The sequence below is a fragment of the Miscanthus floridulus genome, chromosome 19 (genome assembly GCF_019320115.1).
Source record: "Miscanthus floridulus cultivar M001 chromosome 19, ASM1932011v1, whole genome shotgun sequence".
NCBI classification, from domain to species: domain Eukaryota; kingdom Viridiplantae; phylum Streptophyta; class Magnoliopsida; order Poales; family Poaceae; genus Miscanthus; species Miscanthus floridulus.
Genome location: NC_089598.1, coordinates 24973131 through 24992318, shown reverse-complemented (window position 1 = coordinate 24992318; position 19188 = coordinate 24973131). Strand labels below are relative to the sequence as shown.

Sequence of the window (19188 nt, the reverse complement as noted above, 5' to 3'; positions counted from 1 at the left end):
TGTGAACATGACCTGTCTCGTTCTGGTAGGGTGTATAGCAGAACCAACGCCCACGCCGAGGGAGACCAGAAAAGAACGCCCGGCCCCCGACCGGACCAATCCATCACCAGTTCACCACCGCGCCGCCCTAGGTCGGTCGTCGCCGGCAACAATGTCCCCTTCTGCCATCTTCGTCTTCCTCCTCGGTTCTGCGCTGCATATGCTGGAGTGCATCCTCGATCTCGTGAAGAGGGTCGGTGCCAACTGCCAAGAAAACTCTGCGCTTTCCTTTCTCTCTTGTTCAAGATTATTCTTTTGGGGAGAAATATTTGATTTTGGATGAATTGACGTGGTTAAGAATCTTCACGGGTGGGTGGGGGGGGGGGGATCTGCCTCCGTGATTATTGGATCTGCCACCTACTGCAATTCCGACATTTTTTCAGCTAGTTCTGTTCCGTTGATGTTGTCCTGACCTGTTGATGTTGCAGAGGGGATCAATTTCTGATGAACAGCTCAAACTGCGTGTACAGATCACGGAACTTCTCAAGGAGGCTAGTGCTTTGTCAACGTAGGAATCTGGATACTATTCTCTTATGATTTGGCGATTCTGAGATACACAGCTGTTATTGAAACCCTTTTTGTGCTGCAGGCCCTCAACGTTTGCGCAAGCCGCAAAACTGAAGCGGTTGGCTGGTGCTAAAGAGAAGGAGTTGGCAAAAAGTAAGTGTTGAATTCCTCAGACAGCGCCAGGGTTCTTGCTGTTCTTGTTTGAGTCGATCCGGCTTGTTGAACTCTTTCTTTTGTCCATTTTATAGTGCAAGAGCTGAACATTAAAGGGAAGCAGTCTTTATATGAACAATATGGAAAAGTTCTGCTGGCCACAAAGGTGCTTCATGATTCGTGTAGTTTTATGCTCTCAACTATTTGCTACATACAGTTTGAGGAGTCTCATCAAATCCGCATGCTAGGTTCTAATCTATGGTGTGCTCGTTCTGTGGTTTTGGAGTACTCCTGTGACTACTGTTCCTAAACACCTTCTCCAGCCCTTCGGTAAGCTAATGCACTTCACCTAGCTAGCAACTTGTTCTGCCATCTTGTTAATTTCCTGGTGTTCGCACATTTCATTGTATTAGGTTGTTTATCAAACTGGGAATTTTTTTTTTTGTAATGTCCACAAGATAAACCCACAAGGTAACTATATGCCTTCAGTGGAAGAAGGATCTGCTAAACAAAACCATGTTCCCCTTTTTTTGTAGCTTGTAGTATGACAATGAGCTAGATCAGGACTGAATATTGTTATATACTTATATTGTACTCCTTCTGGATGACAAATGCTGACGTTTCAGACAATGAAAAAAATGAGTTAGCAACTCACATTTCTTGTCTGGAGTAGTTAACCAAAGGTATGACTCTCCCCATCCCGAAATGTTTTATATAGGGAGAGTCCACTTTTACAAATTTTGACCAAGAATTATTCAAGTTGTACACAAGCTTATGACATAAAACTTACATCCAGAGATTTGTGTTCAAAGTGCGTTTGATATTGGTTCTTTAGCAAACGATAACATTTTGTGAGTGAAATTAAGGGTCAAAGTCTATTTTATATGACTTTTCTCTGATCAGAATATGTTTATCATTCTTGGACCGTGGGAGTACTGCTGTAGATTTGACCTGATATTAAATATATACCCCCTTTTTGTTTATTGTTTATTGAAACTAATTATTATACTATACAACCATAAGTCATCCGGAAGTAATAGTTTAGAGGGAATTTTTAGGATGGATGTTTTCCTGGAGAGGTGTAGATGCTTCAACAGGCCGTGTTGTGGTGAGTACCGCTGAACCTCCATGTGTTTGAATGTTCTTGGCTTTATCCTTGTTAAAAAATACCGCCTATTCTGATTGAAACTAGGAGTCACTACTCACTGTACAAGATAAACGGTTAAGGTTGCCAAATTAGACACGGTGATGTCTAATTTCTAATCCCTCCGTCCAAAAAGAAAGTCGTTATGAGATACGTGCAGGTGAAACTTTCTGAACTTTGACTAGGTTTGTAGAAAATATCGTGCAATATTTATGTCGGGTTCATAAACCCGGGGTCCTCGATAGGCCCGCTTCCCAGCAAAAACTCGGCCCAGCAGACGGCATCACAATGACACGCGGCTCCTGGGCTGGCCCAAATACCTAATGATAGGCCGGAAGAGCGATCCAGTCTCCGACCGGAAGGCCTGGCCAAGGAGGGGACGGCGCTCGCTTCCGACTCCGACCCGCTTTTTCGACCGGGAATACACCGAACCTCTGTTTACGGCTCTTCTCTGACCGGCGCGGTCGGAGCCGAGTGGGAACGACCGAATGGGAACGCCTGCTCGGTAAGAACCCAAGAATCAGGCGGAGCAGATAAGGCAAGGCGCTCAAGTCAAGCGCAATATCGAGGACCGTACCCTACACATCTGCGGGACAGTACCGCTAGGCCATGCCAGAAGGGTGCTTTGCAACCTTTCAGATATGTCAGAACACGAACAGTGTTGTGGATGACGACATTTGTCCTACAGTATGGTAGGCGCCGACATTTGCCATACCAGAAGAACACGATGGAACCTGCCACATGCATCTAGGCGTCAACAGTATTGTGGGCGCCGATAAACTGTCTTGTACCCGACGGCATGGGCAACAAGACTAGGACACACACACTCTCTTTCTTTCTCTCTCTCTCTCAACTTGTAAGGCCGTCCCCTTCACCTATAAAAGAGGATGCGCTCTCTCCTAAAAGGGAGACGGTCATTTTTTCTGACTCTTTCTCCACTTAGCTTAGACATTCTGAGCACTCGAATGGCTCCATAGCTTTAGAACTCTAAAGCTACACAGAGTGTACGTTCCAATACTTAGCGCGCGTTGAAGCTCCCGTCACTCTTAGCACTTCGGTTCAGAGCCTGACCGGACCTTTAACACCCCTTCTCATTCTCACTTGTTTGTAACCCTAGTGCAAACTTTGAGCACCTGGGCTCAGGAATAAAGTTACCGACCCACTGAAACTGGACGTAGGGCACGTTGCCTGAACCAGTATAAACCCTGTGTCATTGAGTGCTAGGCCACATTCGATCATAACGTACGACAAAACTACAAATATTTACTTAGTCACTTTTCGTACCGATAGTTGGCGCCGTCCGTGGGGAGAACGCCGTACATTCATGCTTTTGGTGATCGGATGGCCCACCTTTCCATCATCTTCGGCATGACGGGCTCAAGCGATATGATTCGCTTCGGCTCGCTGGAGTTTCCCACGCTCCCGCCTGTTGGGATGTGGGCTCCCGTCTTCGAGCCGTTCCAGACCTTCCTCTTCGGAAGCGTGGACTTCGTCGCCGACCAGCTTAGCGTGCTTCGCCTCCGTGAGGAGGCACTTGTCCCAGCGCCCGTCGGAGGAGGAGTGCCCTCCGTCGGCTCTAGGCCACCCGGCGACCTCAACGACGAGACACCTGCATTTCGCTCCGAGCCCACGCTGGGCTCAAACCCCATTGTGAGTAACGTACATATTGTTCTTTACTCGCTATTTAATATCTTCCGCCGACTCTTCGGAGGGGCTCCGTTGTCCCTACCGCAATCGCCGTGCGACGGTTCCCCTATGGCCTCGCGTCCCCCGCAGACGTGTACACGCGGGGGCTCCGAAAGATGCTGACGCTGCCCCCTCTCACATCAGAATTTGTGGGGATGGCGGGCTATGCTCCCGCCTCTTTCCACGACCTCGTGGATGACGAGGTTGAAAGCGACGGCTCTAGCATCGGCGACATCGTAGCACCTAGCCACCCTCTATCCCGGGAGTGCGCTATGGCGGATGCTTCGGGACAGCCGCCGATGATAGCGGAGTCTCTACAGATCCACACCCCTTTGGACCCTCGTGCGGTGGCCCTCGCTCATGCATAGGAGCACGGCAAAGAGGTGCGACAAAGGCGGCAGAGCCAACTGCCACCTGCGCTGGCGCGCTCGGCGCAGCACGCTGCGCCACATGCACGTAACCCGACGAGCGGTGCCCGGGGTCACACCCGTCAGGTCTAGCGCAACATCATGGATGGAGGAAACGATCCCGCATAGTTCGCTCGGGCTGGCCAGAACATCGCCACTGCGCGCGAGCTTCTACGCGGCCTTCCCGAGCCTTTCGACCCCCAGGCGCAGGCGATCCACCAAAACCTCCGGGCGCTGGTGGAAACCGCCACCGTTCAACAGGCAGAGAGCTTCGCGTCGCGACACCGACTCGCGGCCTCTTTCCCTACCGGGGGAATGGGGGCGCACCAGTCGAATCGCTCCATCCGCTCACCACTACAGTCGCTGGGCGTGGAATAGGAGGCCACAGCTGCATCACGGCCTGACCCGCCGCCCGCTCCACATCAACCACCTATGCGCGAACGGCTCGGGCCGAACCGAGATGCTCGCAGCATCATCAACAATCGGCGTCAAGCCCGGCGTGATGATGACGTCCATCAAGGGGCGGTGAGAGCAGGCGGCACGGGCCCCGGCCGGACCATCGAGGGGAGCGGGGAAACGCACCCCAGGCATGGTCACTGACCGGACGACCAGAGTCCCAGCCCGAATGGCCCGGGACCACGGGCCTTTGGCCGTCGCATCCAGAAAGCGTCGTTCCCACAGCGCTTCCGACCACATACCAACATCGCCAAATACACCGGGGAAACAAATCCCGGTACATGGCTTAAAGACTTCTGCTCGCCTGCCAAGCTAGAGGAGTGGATGATGACCACTTCATCATTCAATACATCCCCATCTGCGTGGGGGAGCATGCTCGAGCATGGCTCGAATTCCTCCTGCCTGACAGCATCCGCGACTAGGAGGATCTCAAGAGGATCTTCATCGGGAATTTCCAGGGGACGTATGTCCGTCCTGGGAATTCCTAGGACCTCAAGAGCTGCCAGCAGGAGCCCAACGAGTCCCTGTGGGATTACATCCGTAGGTTCTCAAAATGATGCAACTCCCTTTCTGATGTCGTTGACGCAGACGTCATCAGCGCATTCCTCTCTGGGACAACCTGTGAATCATTGATCCACCTGCTTGACGTCGCCACGAACCACGCCTCCGGCGAGGAGGCAGTCGTAGCGATCTTTAGTGGAGGCTGAGACAGGGGCAAGGCCAAGCGTGAGGACCAAGACGAGGGCCCCTCCACGCAAAGGGGCAAAAAGAACAAGAAGGATCGGCGCCGACCGGCCAACTCCGCTTTGGTCGCCGTGGCCGATCATGCGGGCAAGCAGCCCCAGTAGGGCCAGCTCAACCACTTCGATAAGCTAATGGAGGGCCCATGCACCAACGACGCCTACCCCATCAAGCACCTCTACAAAGATTGCGAACTCCTCAAGCGCTTTCTGCGACAGGCCAGCGGATCAAAAGAAGGAAAGGGCAAGGAGGCAACGACCAAGAAAGGAGGCATGGCGGGCAAGGATGGGGACGACTTTCCCAATCCCGAGGAATGCCTCATGATCTTTGGGGGATCTGATGCCATCTACTCCAAGTGCCAGCACAAAGTACGCTATAGAGAGTCATGCGTCACCAAAACGGCCATCACCTCTTTCCTTAGCTGGTCAGAATCTCCGATCACTTTTGATCACAGGGACCATCCTTCCCACGTCGCCAGACCAGGTCGCTACCCGCTCGTCGTCGACCCCATTGTCCACAAGAAGCGCCTCACCAAGGTGCTGATGGACGGAGGCAACGGCCCCAACATTCTCTACGTCGACACCCTCGACGCCATGTGCATCCCCCAGTCGGAGCTCCGCCTAGAGAGCTCTCCCTTCCACGGTGTGATCCCAGGGACGCAGGCATACCCGCTCGGGCAGATCGACCTGCCCATCACGTTTGGCGACAGAGCTAACTTTTGCTCGGAGGTCCTCACCTTCAAGGTGGTGGACTTCCCAGGGTCCTACCACGCCATCTTGGGGCGACCATGCTACGTCAAGTTCATGGCGATCCCCAACTACACATACCTCAAGTTGAAGATGCCGGGACCAACGGCGTCATCACTATGGGTAGCACCTTTTCGCATGCCTACACGTGCGACCACGAGCATTATGAGCTCGCCAGTGCCGTCATCAACTCAGCTGAGCTCCCTTAGCTCGAAAATTCATCGACTCCAGCAGTCCCGGACTGCAACAAGTCAACCTCCTCGACTGCCTTCCACCCACTCGAGGAAACTAAGGCGGTGGGGATTGACCCCACCGACCCAACCAAGACGGTGCGGATCGAGGCCAAGCTCCCGGCCAAATAGGAATGCGAGCTCGCTGACTTTCTATGCGCCAATTGCGATGTCTTCACATGGAAACCTTCTGACATGCCATGCATACCATGGGAGGTCGCCGAGCACGTATTACACCTCGTCCTAGGCTCAAAGCCCACCAAGCAACGACTGCGTCGCTTTGACGACAAGAGGCGCATGGCCATAGGCGAGGAGATCACCAAACTCCTGGCGGCGGGATTCATCAAAGAGGTATACCACTCCGACTAGCTTGCCAATCCTGTTCTTGTTAAAAAGAAGACCAGGAAATAGAGAATGTGCGTTGATTATACTGGCCTCAACAAGACGTGTCTGAAGGACCATTTTCCTTTGCTACGCATAGACCAGATAGTCAACTCCATCGCAGGATGCGAAATTCTCTCCTTTCTAGACGCCTACTCAGGCTACCACCAGATCGCGATGAAAGAGTCCGACCAGCTCGCAACTTCATTCATCACCCCATATGGTTCATACTGCTACTTAACCATGCCTTTCGGTCTGAAGAATGCTGGCGCCACCTATGAACGGTGCATGCAGCAATGCTTCGCCGACCAAATCGACCCGCACGGCCAGCCTGACCAAGTCGAGCAGCCAAAACCAACGATCGTCGTCTATGTAGATGAAATAGTGGTCAAAACGGCTCAAGCTTGCGACCTGATCGTGAACTTGGCCGCAACGTTCGCAAACCTCCGAAGGTTTAGCATCAAATTGAATCTTGAAAAATGTGTTTTCAGGGTTCCGAAGGGGAAGCTGCTTGGATACATCATGTCCAAACGTGGTATCGAGGCCAACCCCAAAAAAATCATAGCCATCTCCAACATGGGCCCTATACGTAATGTCAAGGGCGTACAAAGGCTCACTGACTGTTTGGCCGCCCTGAGCCGGTTCATCTCCCGGCTAGGCGAGCGGGGGATGCCTCTCTACAAGCTTCTCAAAAAGACAGACGCGTTCGTCTGGACTGAGGAGGCATAGCAGTCCCTGGAAAGCCTCAAAACATCACTGACGTTGGCCCCAATCCTTGTCGCTCCCAAATGGGGAGAACCCCTCCTCCTCTATATAGCAGCAAGCAACCACGTCTTGAGCGCCGCCCTAGTCGTCGAAAGGGAGGAGCCGGGACACCACCTGAAGGTCCAACGACCCGTATACTTCATCGAGGAGGTACTCACCAACGCCAACGTTCAGTACCCCCAGGTGCAGAAACTTCTATACGCTGTGCTGATGGCGACTCAGAAGCTTCTGCACTACTTCACCGATCACAAAGTCATGGTCGTCACTTCATTCCCACTAGGAGACATCGTCCGCAACCGTGACGCCGTGGGATGGATCTCTAAGTGGGCACTCGAGCTAATGGGCCAGGACATCAGGTATATCCCCTGCACCGCTATTAAGTCTCAGGCTCTCGTGGACTTTGTCACCGAATGGACGGAGGTCCAGCTCCCGACCCTAGACATCACCCACGAGTACTAGATGATGTACTTCGACGGGTCGATGGTGGCGCTTGGCTCGGGGGCTAGAGTGGTTCTGATCTCCCCGGATGGGAGCAGGCTACGCTACGTGATCCGTCTCCACTTTTTGGCCTCAAACAACGCCGTGAAATACGAGGCCCTCATAAATGGACTGCGCATTGCCATTAAGCTCGGCGCTATGCGGTTGTATGTTCGCGGCGACTCGGAGTTGGTCGTTGACCAAGTCATGAAGGAGTCCTCTTGCAAAATCCCCCTCATGGCAGCATATTGTCAGGAGGTGCGCAAGCTCGAGGACAAATTCTAGGGAATCGAACTATATCATGTCCCCTGAAAGGACAACGATGCCGCCGATTTTCTCGTAAAATTGGCTGCCAGGCGGGTTCCGTCTCTAGATGGGGTCTTCATCAATGACCTTCACGAGCCATCTACCCGCATCCTAGAAGGTTCGATCCAGACACGCTCCGACACCAACCTGACACTCGGGGGCTTCGACCTTGATGCCCCCATGACGGCGTCGCCCACCGACGTCGTCGTATTAGCACTCGATCAAACTGACTAGAGAGCACCACTACTCACCTACCTCCTCGAGGAGATTCTTCCACCAGAAAGGACTGAAGCACGATGAATCGCTCGACGTGCCAAGATGTTCGTCACATTCGGTAATGAACTTTACAAACGAAGTCCATCGGGAGTACTCATGAAGTGCATCCCTACCAACCAAGGGAAACAGCTCCTCCTCGAGGTCCATGCCAGAATCTGTGGACACCATGTGGCCCCAAGGTTGTTGGTCGGAAAAGCCTTTCGCCAAGGTTTTTACTAGCACACTACGTTGCGAGATGTAGAGGAGGTCGTCCGCGGGTGTGAAGGATGCTAGTTCTACTCTCAGCAAACTCACTTGCCAGCATAGGAGCTTCAAACCATCCGCATCACCTGACCATTCGCAGTCTAGGGCCTCGACATGGTAGGACCCCTCAAAAAGGGCCTGGGTGGCTTCACCCACCTACTCATAGCGGTGGACAAATTCACCAAGTGGATAGAGGCGAAGCCCATCACCAACATTCGCTCAGAAGAGGCGGTCAAATTCTTCCTTGACATCATCTATCGTTTTGGTGGTCCTAACTGTATCATCACTGACCACAGAACTAACTTCACCGAGAAGTTCTTGGACTTCTGTGATGGATATGGCATCAGGATCGACTGGGAGGTCGGACATCCACGTACTAACGGTCAGGTCGAATGGGCCAATGGCATGGTCCTCCAAGGACTTAAACCATGCATCTTCGACCGACTTAATAAGTATGCCAGACGATGGGTTGTAGAGGTCCCAGCGATCCTCTGGAGCCTGAGAAAGACCTCGAACCGATCCACAAGATTCACACCTTTCTTCCTGGCCTACAGAGCTGAAGTGGTGCTGCCCTCCAACCTCGACCACAACGCCCCAAGAGTGAAGGCCTTCGATCAAGACCGAGCCACGGAGGCTTAGCAGGACGCGGTTGACCTACTCGAGGAGGCTCGCGAGACGACCGTCATCCGCTCCACTCGCTACCAACAAACTCTCTGCTGGTACCATGAAAGAAAAATCAGATGGAGGATCCTCGAGGTCGGTGATCCCGTGCTCCGAAGAACCCAATCAACCAAGGAGAAACATACTCTCTCCGCCATGGGAAGGACCCTATACGGTGGCTGAGGTGATCCGACCGGGCACCTACCGACTGAAGGACGACAACGCAACGTTCTCACCAACACATGGAACATCGAACAGTTACGTCGTTTCTTCCCCTAAAGCTTGGTCTTACCATTTTCTTTCATTCAACGTTTGCTCCTACAAGCACCCCAGCCTGAGCACTCTCGGCCTGGGTCGCTCGGGGGCTCCACGAGGGTGCGATACCACCTCTCTTTTTTACTATCATATAGTAAATACTTTTCACCCAAACGAAAGGGTAGTTCGTTCCTTTAATTACCCTATGTAACTTATGTTTTAAACTCCCGACCGATCACACCCCGCCACGACCTACGGTTACGAGCAGCTGAGCCTCGCGGGCCACGCCCGGGTTCTTAAGGTTGCAGCCTACGGGTCAAACGGGCAGGTGCGAAAAAGAAAGGATAAAAAACAAAGCTATGCTAAGGTAAAAACAAGGAACGGATGGGACAAGCTTCCTCTTACGAAGTGATTCCATCACAAAACAAAATTGAAGTATTCATGAATACAAAAAAACTATTCACACAGGGGCTCTCCCACGAACTTATCTTTTACATATACTGACTGCTTCTACTCTAAATTCTATTGTGGCCGCCCGGCGGCATCGGCTGATGTCACGGTTGACGAGGATAAGGGTTGCTCGCTTTCTGACGGGATGACGTTCGGCTCGGTCAGAGGCGGGACGACGCTCATTTCTGACCCGGTCTCCACTCCGTCCGCAGGCTGGATGACGTCTTCCTGGCGCACGCCTTCAGCCACGCTCGAACGGCGAGCCTCCATCACCCACTGCGCGAAGACTTGCTCGGCAACCATCTGTGCGTATGGCACCAAGCTCTCCCAAGCGCATGGATTGCATCCGTGCTCCAGCTGTCGGTGTACCCTCTGCAGATGGCGGTGAAGTCTAGGTCTGGGTGGTGCGTTGCCACTGAGGTCAGCACCCCCAATGTCCCATAGAACATCCCGTCGAAGATGAGCGCCCGAACTTCATTCGGGACCTCTGTCAGCTAGACGGCGGGCGTACTGGTGCTCGGTGCCGACCCAAACACCTCGTAAACGACCACCTGGGCGACATTGCGAATCTGGTCGAGCTCCCCCTCGAGAGCACGTCGCTCTTCAAGGGAATTGGCTAGAGCCTCCGTGCTCCGACCAATCGCCGCCTTAGTTGTCTCCAGCTCTCGCTCCAGGAAACCAATTTTTCCACCCAGTTCTGGAAAAAGGACGACAAGTTCAGAAACAAAGGAAAGAAAAAACCAAGGCATCAACCAAAGGTGGAACATATACATACCAAGGTGGGTGCTTTCGAGGATGGAGAGTCCTTCCTCTTGCTGGGTCACGTTCGACTCTTCCGCCCCAAGCACCTGCCCCCAGAGCATGAGCACTTCTTGATCAGCCTTTGATCGGGCCTTTCGCTCTGTCTCCAGAGCCTCCAAGGACTTCTGGAGCGCCACCTCAGTCTCCGCCAGGTGAACCTTCGCTGCGTCGAGTCCCCACTCGGCAGCAGTCGCCTGTTCCGTCGCAAGCAGTTTCGCTGCCCACGCTCTCGTCGCCTCGGCCGCCCGGTCTTGGGACTCATGGCCGGCGGATTCCAGCTGGCGCTCAAGCTCATCGACCCGCCGTGATATTGTGGCTTCTCGCTCCATCCGACCGTGTTCCTCCTAATGGAAATGGGACTTGCGGATCAACATTGCCTCTAAATCCTGTAAAGCGAGAAACAAACAGGCTGAAACAACCAGTGAAAGACTAAGGAGTCAAGGACAAATGCTAAAAACATAGAAAGCTTACCTCTGCGACGTGCGACAGGTCGACTGAAACCGCCTGATGGATGAGCTCAACCCTCTCCAAGGCCTCCTTAAGCCTCGCCTTGGTTTGGGCGAGATTGGACTCCATCGACAGTCCTCTCTCCTCAAGCAAGTGCCAGAGCCCCACCTCCTCCTTATCGCGAAGGACGAACCAAGCCTTCCTCGGGTCGCCAGGGTAGGGCCACACCAGCTCGCAGGTCGCCCCCAACCCGCTAGAAGATCCAGCCATCGCAATATCGTGCGATGACCGGACCATCGCCAACTCCTACGACGGCGGGATGGTTGACATCTCCACCCTAGTGCCTGCCTCAATGGAGCAGGGGATCTCCACTATCTAAACTTCATGGCCCACTGGCGGATGTTCTGCCTTCGGCTTGGCCACATCTCCTCCTGACCCCTCCAGCTCTGACCAGGAGGGCGAACCATGCGTTCCTCCACCGGGCGAGGCATGAAGCCCGGTTTCCCTCCTCTCTTCCGCCGTGGCTGTTGGGGGAGGGATCGCAAGGGTCACCTCTGACCCAACCTCCGCCGTCACCACGGGGATCGCCGCCACCACCGCTGTCGCCGTACTCGCAACCGGCTGGGAGGGTGCAACCCCTAGAAGGGAAGGTCGCACCATCGCCAGTCTGCTTTCCCCGCCGCTCATCGCGACTCGCTGCAGGTTGGGTCTCCACTCCTCCCGCACGGGAGGCGGGGCAATGCCCAGTCCCGTCAATCCCTGGCCGCTGTCAAATAAGTACAGGTTAGTCGCGCTCAAACAACTCAACTGTGAGATCGAAAAGGAACATAGATACATACTAGACGAAAGTGGTAGGGCCCTGAAGCCTCGACCCGTAGGCGACGAGCCTACCGGACGAGGACCGCTCACGGGTCGCGACCCGCGCCCCCTCTTATCGACCGAGGGAGGAGTCGACCCGATCGGTTCCCGATCGGCCCACAAATAGCCACGATCGTCGGCTCGTGGCGCACCCACCGGAGCAACTGACGTGGCATCTCCCTGTTGTGGGTCACGCGCACGTGCCGACCCCAAAGATGCTGGGGTATGGGCACGCTCCTCCAACCGGTCGGCGTGCCCTGCCACGCTCGGAACAGGGTGTGCGAAGCCAACGATGCCTACTCCGATCGGCCAGCATGCCCCGCCACGCTCAGAGCAGGAGGGTGCGAAGCCAACGACGCCTCCGAAGGGTGTGGCGACCGCGCCCGCTTCGCCTCTCGCTCGACGGCGGTGTCCAAGCTCGCGGCGCGCTTCCTTGACTTAGGAACGTCGTCTCCGTATCTCGCCCACCACTGACGGACGCAGCTGTAGGCTCACGACGCTCCACCGAGGTCACGACGACGCCACTGTCTCCTTCATCCTTGGAGGTACTCGCGTCGCCTCCATGTCGCTCCTACTTTCGCCCGCCCAGACCCGCCGTCCGATTTCCTTCTCCTTCTCGAACCTCCTCCAGGCCTTCTCAGCTCTCTTCTTTTTGGCAACCGCTGCCCCTTTAGAGCAGCTTGTCGAGCTATGCCCTCTGGCCCCCTCGGAAGATGTGGCCGGGATCTGTAACCCATGAGCCCCTACAAAACGAATGACTTGAAGTCAAAACAAGGGAAAGCAAGAAGGAAAAAGGCCACTGAATAAAAAGAGGGGAACATACTAGATTGGACAGCTTCGCGGCGTGAAGAGGTCTGGGCTTTCCTTCATGGGACCCTTTATCCCTCAGTTGCAGCACCCGGTCGAGTCAACTCTAGACTTCATCCTTCGGCAACTCCTCCAGCGACACGTGGTCGGGATCCGTTGGGCCGGAGTACGCCCACATCGGCCGCCTCCTCTCAACCAGCAGGGCGACTCGACGATGGAAGAAGGTGTGGAATACCCGCAGCCCATCGAGACTGTGCTGCACCAGCTTCTGAAGCTCCACCTTGATGACATCCAGCTTGTTCTATCAACTGGAGGGACCCCACGACCAGCTCTCCCGCCTCTCCGGCCTTCTTCCGATGAACGGCGGAAATGGTGCCTTCGCTGGGTTCCTGATGTAGAACCACTCGCCATGCCACCCCCGATTGGAGTCGCAGTGGGAGTATGCGGGATAGGAGCCCGACGGCCTAGGCTTCTTCTATAAGGCGAAGCCCCCAACCGACGCGGTTCTGGGTGGCTTCCCCTCCGACAAGGCTCGCCCGATGAAGATCCACCGGAAGAGATCCATGTGCGGCTCCATCCCGAGGAAGGCCTCACAGATGGTGACAAAACCGGCAACGTGCAACACCCCAGTCGGATTGAGGTGCTGTAGCTCCAGGCCCCACTCGTTGAGGAGCCCACGCAAGAACCAGTGCGTGGGATATCCAAGCCCGCGCTCGTGGAAGGTGAGGAAGGAGACAACCTCATTGGCCTGTGGTCGCAGAACAGCTTCCCCTAGCGTAGGAGCCCTCTAATGCGCCACCTCCTTTGGCTGGAGCAGCCCCTTCTCAGTGAAGGCGGCCAGCACCGCCTCGTATACGTTGGATGGCCTCCAGTTCGACATCGCGCTCCGAATTCATGAACGAATCTATGAGTTCTCCTCTCCCTCGCTTTACCCTCTCTCTCCTAGAAACCACCGCGGCGCACAAACGAGCTTGGCGAGAAGGAAGAAGGAGAGGCGACAGGTGGAGAAAGGCGAAGGAATGGGACGAAAACCCTCTCCCTTTCCCTATTTAATGCGGAAAGGCATGCGATGGGACACGCCCTGCCCAACGAAACATCACCCGGTTAAAACGGGATGTGGCCTGGGTTGGGCCCACCACTACCACGACCCAGGTGTAGGAAACATGGCGCAACCACATGCAAATGACCCTCTGCCTTCCCAGGCAGGGTTTGGAAGGGCCCACCAATAGGATCTCCGTCGAGGAAAGACCAACGGGCTACCTGAGTCAATCGGACGGCTCAAGCGACTGCCGAGAGACAGGTATGGAGCAGTGTGATGCCCCATGCGGGCTACACCGACTCCGTCACGAATGATGAACACGGATCCCATTCGGACATCCGATAAGAGCTTCTCAAACCCGCCACTCAAGTCATTAAGGTATCTTTACCAAACCTTCATACTTTATTTTATTTTCTAATGCATAATCATTCATTCATCCTTCCTTATACACGCATTCACACATTCATCCATGCAATCATTCATTCATCCCATACATCCAAAGCATTGCATATCAAATTAATGCATCACAACGCTTTGTGTTGCGTCACGAAGCGGTAGTCGCCTCATTCGACATGAGCGACGACCGGCCAGGGTTTGAAGGTCGGCCCGCGAAGGGCTCGAGGCCGCCTCGTGTCAAACAGAGCCAGGGGAGAAAACACAGATGAGCCCCAGCGGCCCTCACCTGATCTGCTCAGAAGCAGATAGGGTCATCTTGACCTTCTCGTTCGATCCTAACCTCGAGCCATACCCACAGAATCTCCATCAAGGGTAGGCCAGCGGGTCGCCTGAGTCGTTCTCCAGAACGGCTCAGGCATCTGCCGAGAGGTGGGTTAAGGAGCAGTGGAATGCCACATGAGGGCTATGCCGACCTCGTTACGAATGACGAACCCGGATTCCACTCGGACATACTCGTTAGAGAGCTCACCGAGCACGTCACTCGAGCCATCGAGGCAAGCGACGTTAGCTCAGCCCCTCCGGTTGCAGAAAACCGTGGATGGGGTAAAGCACGAAACTAGACCAACCCCTCGGCCACGCACGGCACTTGGGTCCACGCTCCGTCGCGCCCGACCCCCCAGCCGCGCCCGATGTTTGGGTTGGCGCCCGACGCCTGGGTCCACGCCCCTGGAAATGATGGCTCAGACCGTTGGCAAGTCAAAAAATCCCCTAGGCGATTCTACCCGAATCGCCCGGGGGCTACACCCACCGGGTGCGCTTGCGCGCATCCGCTGGCAAGTCAAAAAATCCCCCAGGCGATTTCTAGGACCACCAAGGCCACGCCCCTTGCTAGGCTCCGCCTCGTCCGACCCCCGAGGGCAGGCTCCGCTTCGGCTGACCCCCGAGGGTAGGCTCCGCCTCGGCCGACGTTTGGGGGCTGGCTCCACCTCGCCCGACATCTGAGGGCTGGCCCCGCTTTGCCCGATCCCTTGGACACGGTCCCTAACGGAAGCTCACGCCGCCGCCAACCAGTACGGGCCAGAAAGTACAACCCCAGGTCAAACTTCTGACATCGTACAGGGAGCGGTCGCGTCTCAGCACGACCTGTCTCCGCGACATGACGTTCTAGGGGACTCACATCGACCCACAGTGACAGACGTATGGTCACTATGCTGCCTAAATCCAGTACGACCGCTGATCAGCATGATGATTCGTCGGTCTGACGCCTGGCCGTCGCGCCCGACCCCTTAGCCGCGCCCGGCGCGTGGGTTCGCGCTCCGTCGCGCCCAACGGCGACTCACGATCTTACACCCATCCGTTGCTCTCATGCAACAAGTATGAACATCCCCTTCACGACTTCATAAAAGTCCCAAAAGGGCTCGGGGGCTCCTGTCGGGTTCATAAACCCAGGTTCCCCAATGGGCCCGCTTCCCAGCAAAAACTCGGCCCAGCAGACGGCATCACAATGACGCGTGACTCCTGGGCCGGCCCAGATACCTAACGACAGGCCGGTAGAGTGATCCAGTCTCTGACCGGAAGGTCTAGCCAAGGAGGGGACGACGCTCGCTTCTGACTCTGACTCGCTTTTCCGACCGGGAATACACCGAACCTCTACTTACAGCTCTTCTCCGACCGGCGCGGTCGGAGCCGACTGGGAACAACCGACCGGGGACGCCCGCTCGGTAAGGATCCAAGAATCAGGTGGAGCAGATAAGGTAAGGCATTCAAGTCAACCGCAATACCGAGGACCGTACCCTACGCACCTGTGGGACAGTACCGCCAGGCCATGCCAGAAGGGTGTTTTGCAACCTTTCAGACATGTCAGAACACGAATAGTGTTATGGGCGCTGACATTTGTCCTACTGTATGGTAGACGCCGACATTTGCCATACCAGAAGAACACGATGGAGCCTGCCGCATGCATCTGGACGTTAACAGTATTGTGGGCGTCGACAAACTGTCTTGTACCCGACGGCGTGGGCAACAAGACTAGGACACACACTCTTTCTCTCTCTCTCAACTTGTAAGGCCGTCCCCTTCACCTATAAAAGGGGATGCGCTCTCTCCTAAAAGGGGGACGGTCATTTTTCTGACTCTTTCTCCGCTTAGCTTAGACATTCTGAGCACTCGAACAGCTCCATAGCTTTAGAACTCTAAAGCTATACAGGGCGTACGTTCCAATACTTAGCGCACGTTGAAGCTCCCGTCACTCTTGGCCCTTCGGTTCGGAGCCTGACCGGACCTTTAACACCCCCTTCTCATTCCCACTCGTTTGTAACCCCACTGCAAACTTCGAGCACCTGGGCTCAGGAATAAAGTCACCGACCGACTGAAACTAGACGTAGGGCATATTGCTGAGCCAGTATAAACCCTGTGTCATTGAGTGCTAGGCCACATCCGATCACAACGTACGACAAAACTATAAATATTTACTTGTTGGTCACTTTTTGCACTGATAATTTATATCTTCAAATAAGTTTATTATGAAAAGTATATTCAACCATCTATCTAATGATATTAATTATGTATTATAAATATTAATATTCTTTTGTATATAATTGGTCAAAGTTAAAAAAAAGTTGACTTCTCAAAAATTAAGAACGACTTCTATTTTGCGTGAGGGAGTAAGTTCTAATAAGTTCCAAATGGTGTTTTTTTTTCTCAAACATGATAGAGAATTGCGTGTCAATTGGCATTAAGAAGGAAAATACGGCTTCAGGGTCTGTTTAGGTGTGCTCCACCAACTCCAATATGATGCAGCTCCATAACAACTGCTTAACTCCACCTTTTTTCTAGAGCAGAGTTTGTGAAGCTGTCTTTGTTTAACTAGCGAAGTCGGAAACAGAGGAAGATAGAGCAGAACAGTTCCAAACTGGCTTTAAACATTACATTTCACCGTGAACAAATTTGATTACTAACAAAGCTCCGGTCTAATAAGCCCTAGTAGCGACTACTGCCCTGTTCGCTTGACTGATAAGCCATGTCTGAAAATATTGTTGGCTGATTTGTTGTGAGAGAAAAATATTGTTCGTTGGCTGAAAAAATACGGCTTATAAGCCAAACGAATAGGGCGTACATTCATTGTGAGTCATGTGATCGAGTCATTCCGGTGAATCTTTTTGTTACATGATATTTTTTGAAACAATTTTTGTTATATGATATATCCTGTGACAAGCCAAGCATATTTTTTGCAACAATAAGTCTGGGATTTTTTTTCAGAAAAATTGTAGTTATATTGCCGCGTAATATCTCATTGTGCTGGTGCAGGTTGGAATTCTCCCATGGCTATTTTTGACCTCTCATGTCAGCAAGCTACTGAGCGAGAAACTTGCACCCATATTTCTGCATCCTTAATTAGCTCCTCCTAACAACTTAGTTTTGCCTCTCTTTTGTTCTGCAGTTTTGTATAATCTCTCGATCCATCTACATTTATGTAGTTTCCAAAGGGATTGGGATTCTTGTAATTGTATAAAGTAACGAGTGGAATTTACACTAAGATCCCGTTTGGATCCCTGGAATTGAATTCATTTTAATAATCATAATTTAGATACATATTAATTAAGCTAATATGATTGTATATGGATTATATTTGTATATTATTGTTGACCATACCAGAGAGATACTTATGAGTTGAAAAGCGTGTCATAAGTTGTAAAGTAAAAACATAGAATGATGATCTATATAATCAATTTCCACCTCCTACCCTATAAATTTGAGATTGACTTATATGTGAACTTTGGAGAGTGGTGGAATATCAAATTTCTAAGCCAATTAGTCTAATTTATTAAGTAGATTTCAGGCTTATATGTGAACTTTGAAGAGTGCTGCAATATCAAATTTCAAACCAACTAGCCTAATTTATTAAGTAGATTTAAATTCCTTCAAATGAAAGGATCCAAATGCCCTCAAAGGGTAGCTGTTACTCATACATTTTATTACCATTAGAAATGTTCTAACAATCTCCTTAAAGTGCAAGTGGTTAATTGGAAGCTACATCAGACTGAAGTCGTCACTCAAAGATAGCAACAATATTAAAAAAACAAATAATTTAGTGATAAATAGGGAGCGGACTAGGGTTGCAGCCTAGGTCCAAACCAAATAGTACTAATTTTGTGTTTGGTATGAAGTGATAAAGGGGATGGGATGTGATGATCTCTTTTTTTAACAGTGTTTGGTTCTGGGATAACTGGAACAGAGTCCATTTCCTTTGAGGAATATCCACATACCATTCCTTAATATGGAGAACGCACCCATCCCTCTAAACAAGGGAACGGTAAGGGACGAGTCTGGGATGAGAGATTAACAATCAGGACCTACGTGTCAGATGGCTTGACCCAGATTTTGATGCTACGGAACCAAACACGGGATATGGACATCCCATCCCTTATAACCAAACATGGAATAGGGATGGTCCCATCTCGAAAATAGGGGATGAAACCATCCCATCCTTCGTTACCTCAACTAAACACACATTAGTTTTCAGCCCAGTACATGTACCGAACCTAGGAGAAACGATAATACTAGGACTTAGATGTCCGGACAAAGTGATTTCGTTGGACTCTTCCATGTAGCATGTGATTAGCCAGGAAACCCACCAACTCACTCGCCGCACGCCTCCCCTCCCGCCGCTGACACACGTCTCCAAGGTGGATAAGCAAGTAGGAGACGGATGAGTGGTGCGGAGAGAGACAAAGATGTAGATGGAGATAGATGAGCAAGCAAACGGAAAAGATGGGGCAAAGGCTGAGGCGGTGCGGGGCAGAGGTAACTACCCCATGTGGTATGGGGGCGGTGACAGATGTGTGCAAGGGAATGAGGAAGGAGTGAGCGAGTGGGTTGGGTGGAGGTGGCCGACAGGTGATATGTGGCGGTAGGGGAG

General features: G+C 52.8%; 1 protein-coding gene across 2 annotated transcripts; it reads left to right on the top strand.

The window, feature by feature from the left end:
* The first annotated feature begins 34 nt into the window (after nt 1-34).
* Nucleotides 35-17866, top strand: LOC136529112 (protein GET1-like). 2 transcript variants are annotated; one of them, XM_066522181.1, is made up of 7 exons: nt 35-232; nt 468-547; nt 629-699; nt 795-865; nt 948-1029; nt 1758-1807; nt 17577-17866. In XM_066522181.1, exons 1-7 carry the CDS (start codon nt 152-154, stop codon nt 17661-17663), a joined length of 522 nt encoding a protein of 173 aa, XP_066378278.1. In that variant the 5' UTR covers nt 35-151; the 3' UTR covers nt 17664-17866. The 2 variants fall into 2 exon arrangements, with proteins under 2 accessions (XP_066378278.1, XP_066378279.1); XM_066522182.1 differs by lacking the exon at nt 1758-1807.
* Nucleotides 17867-19188: the final 1322 nt, after the last annotated feature.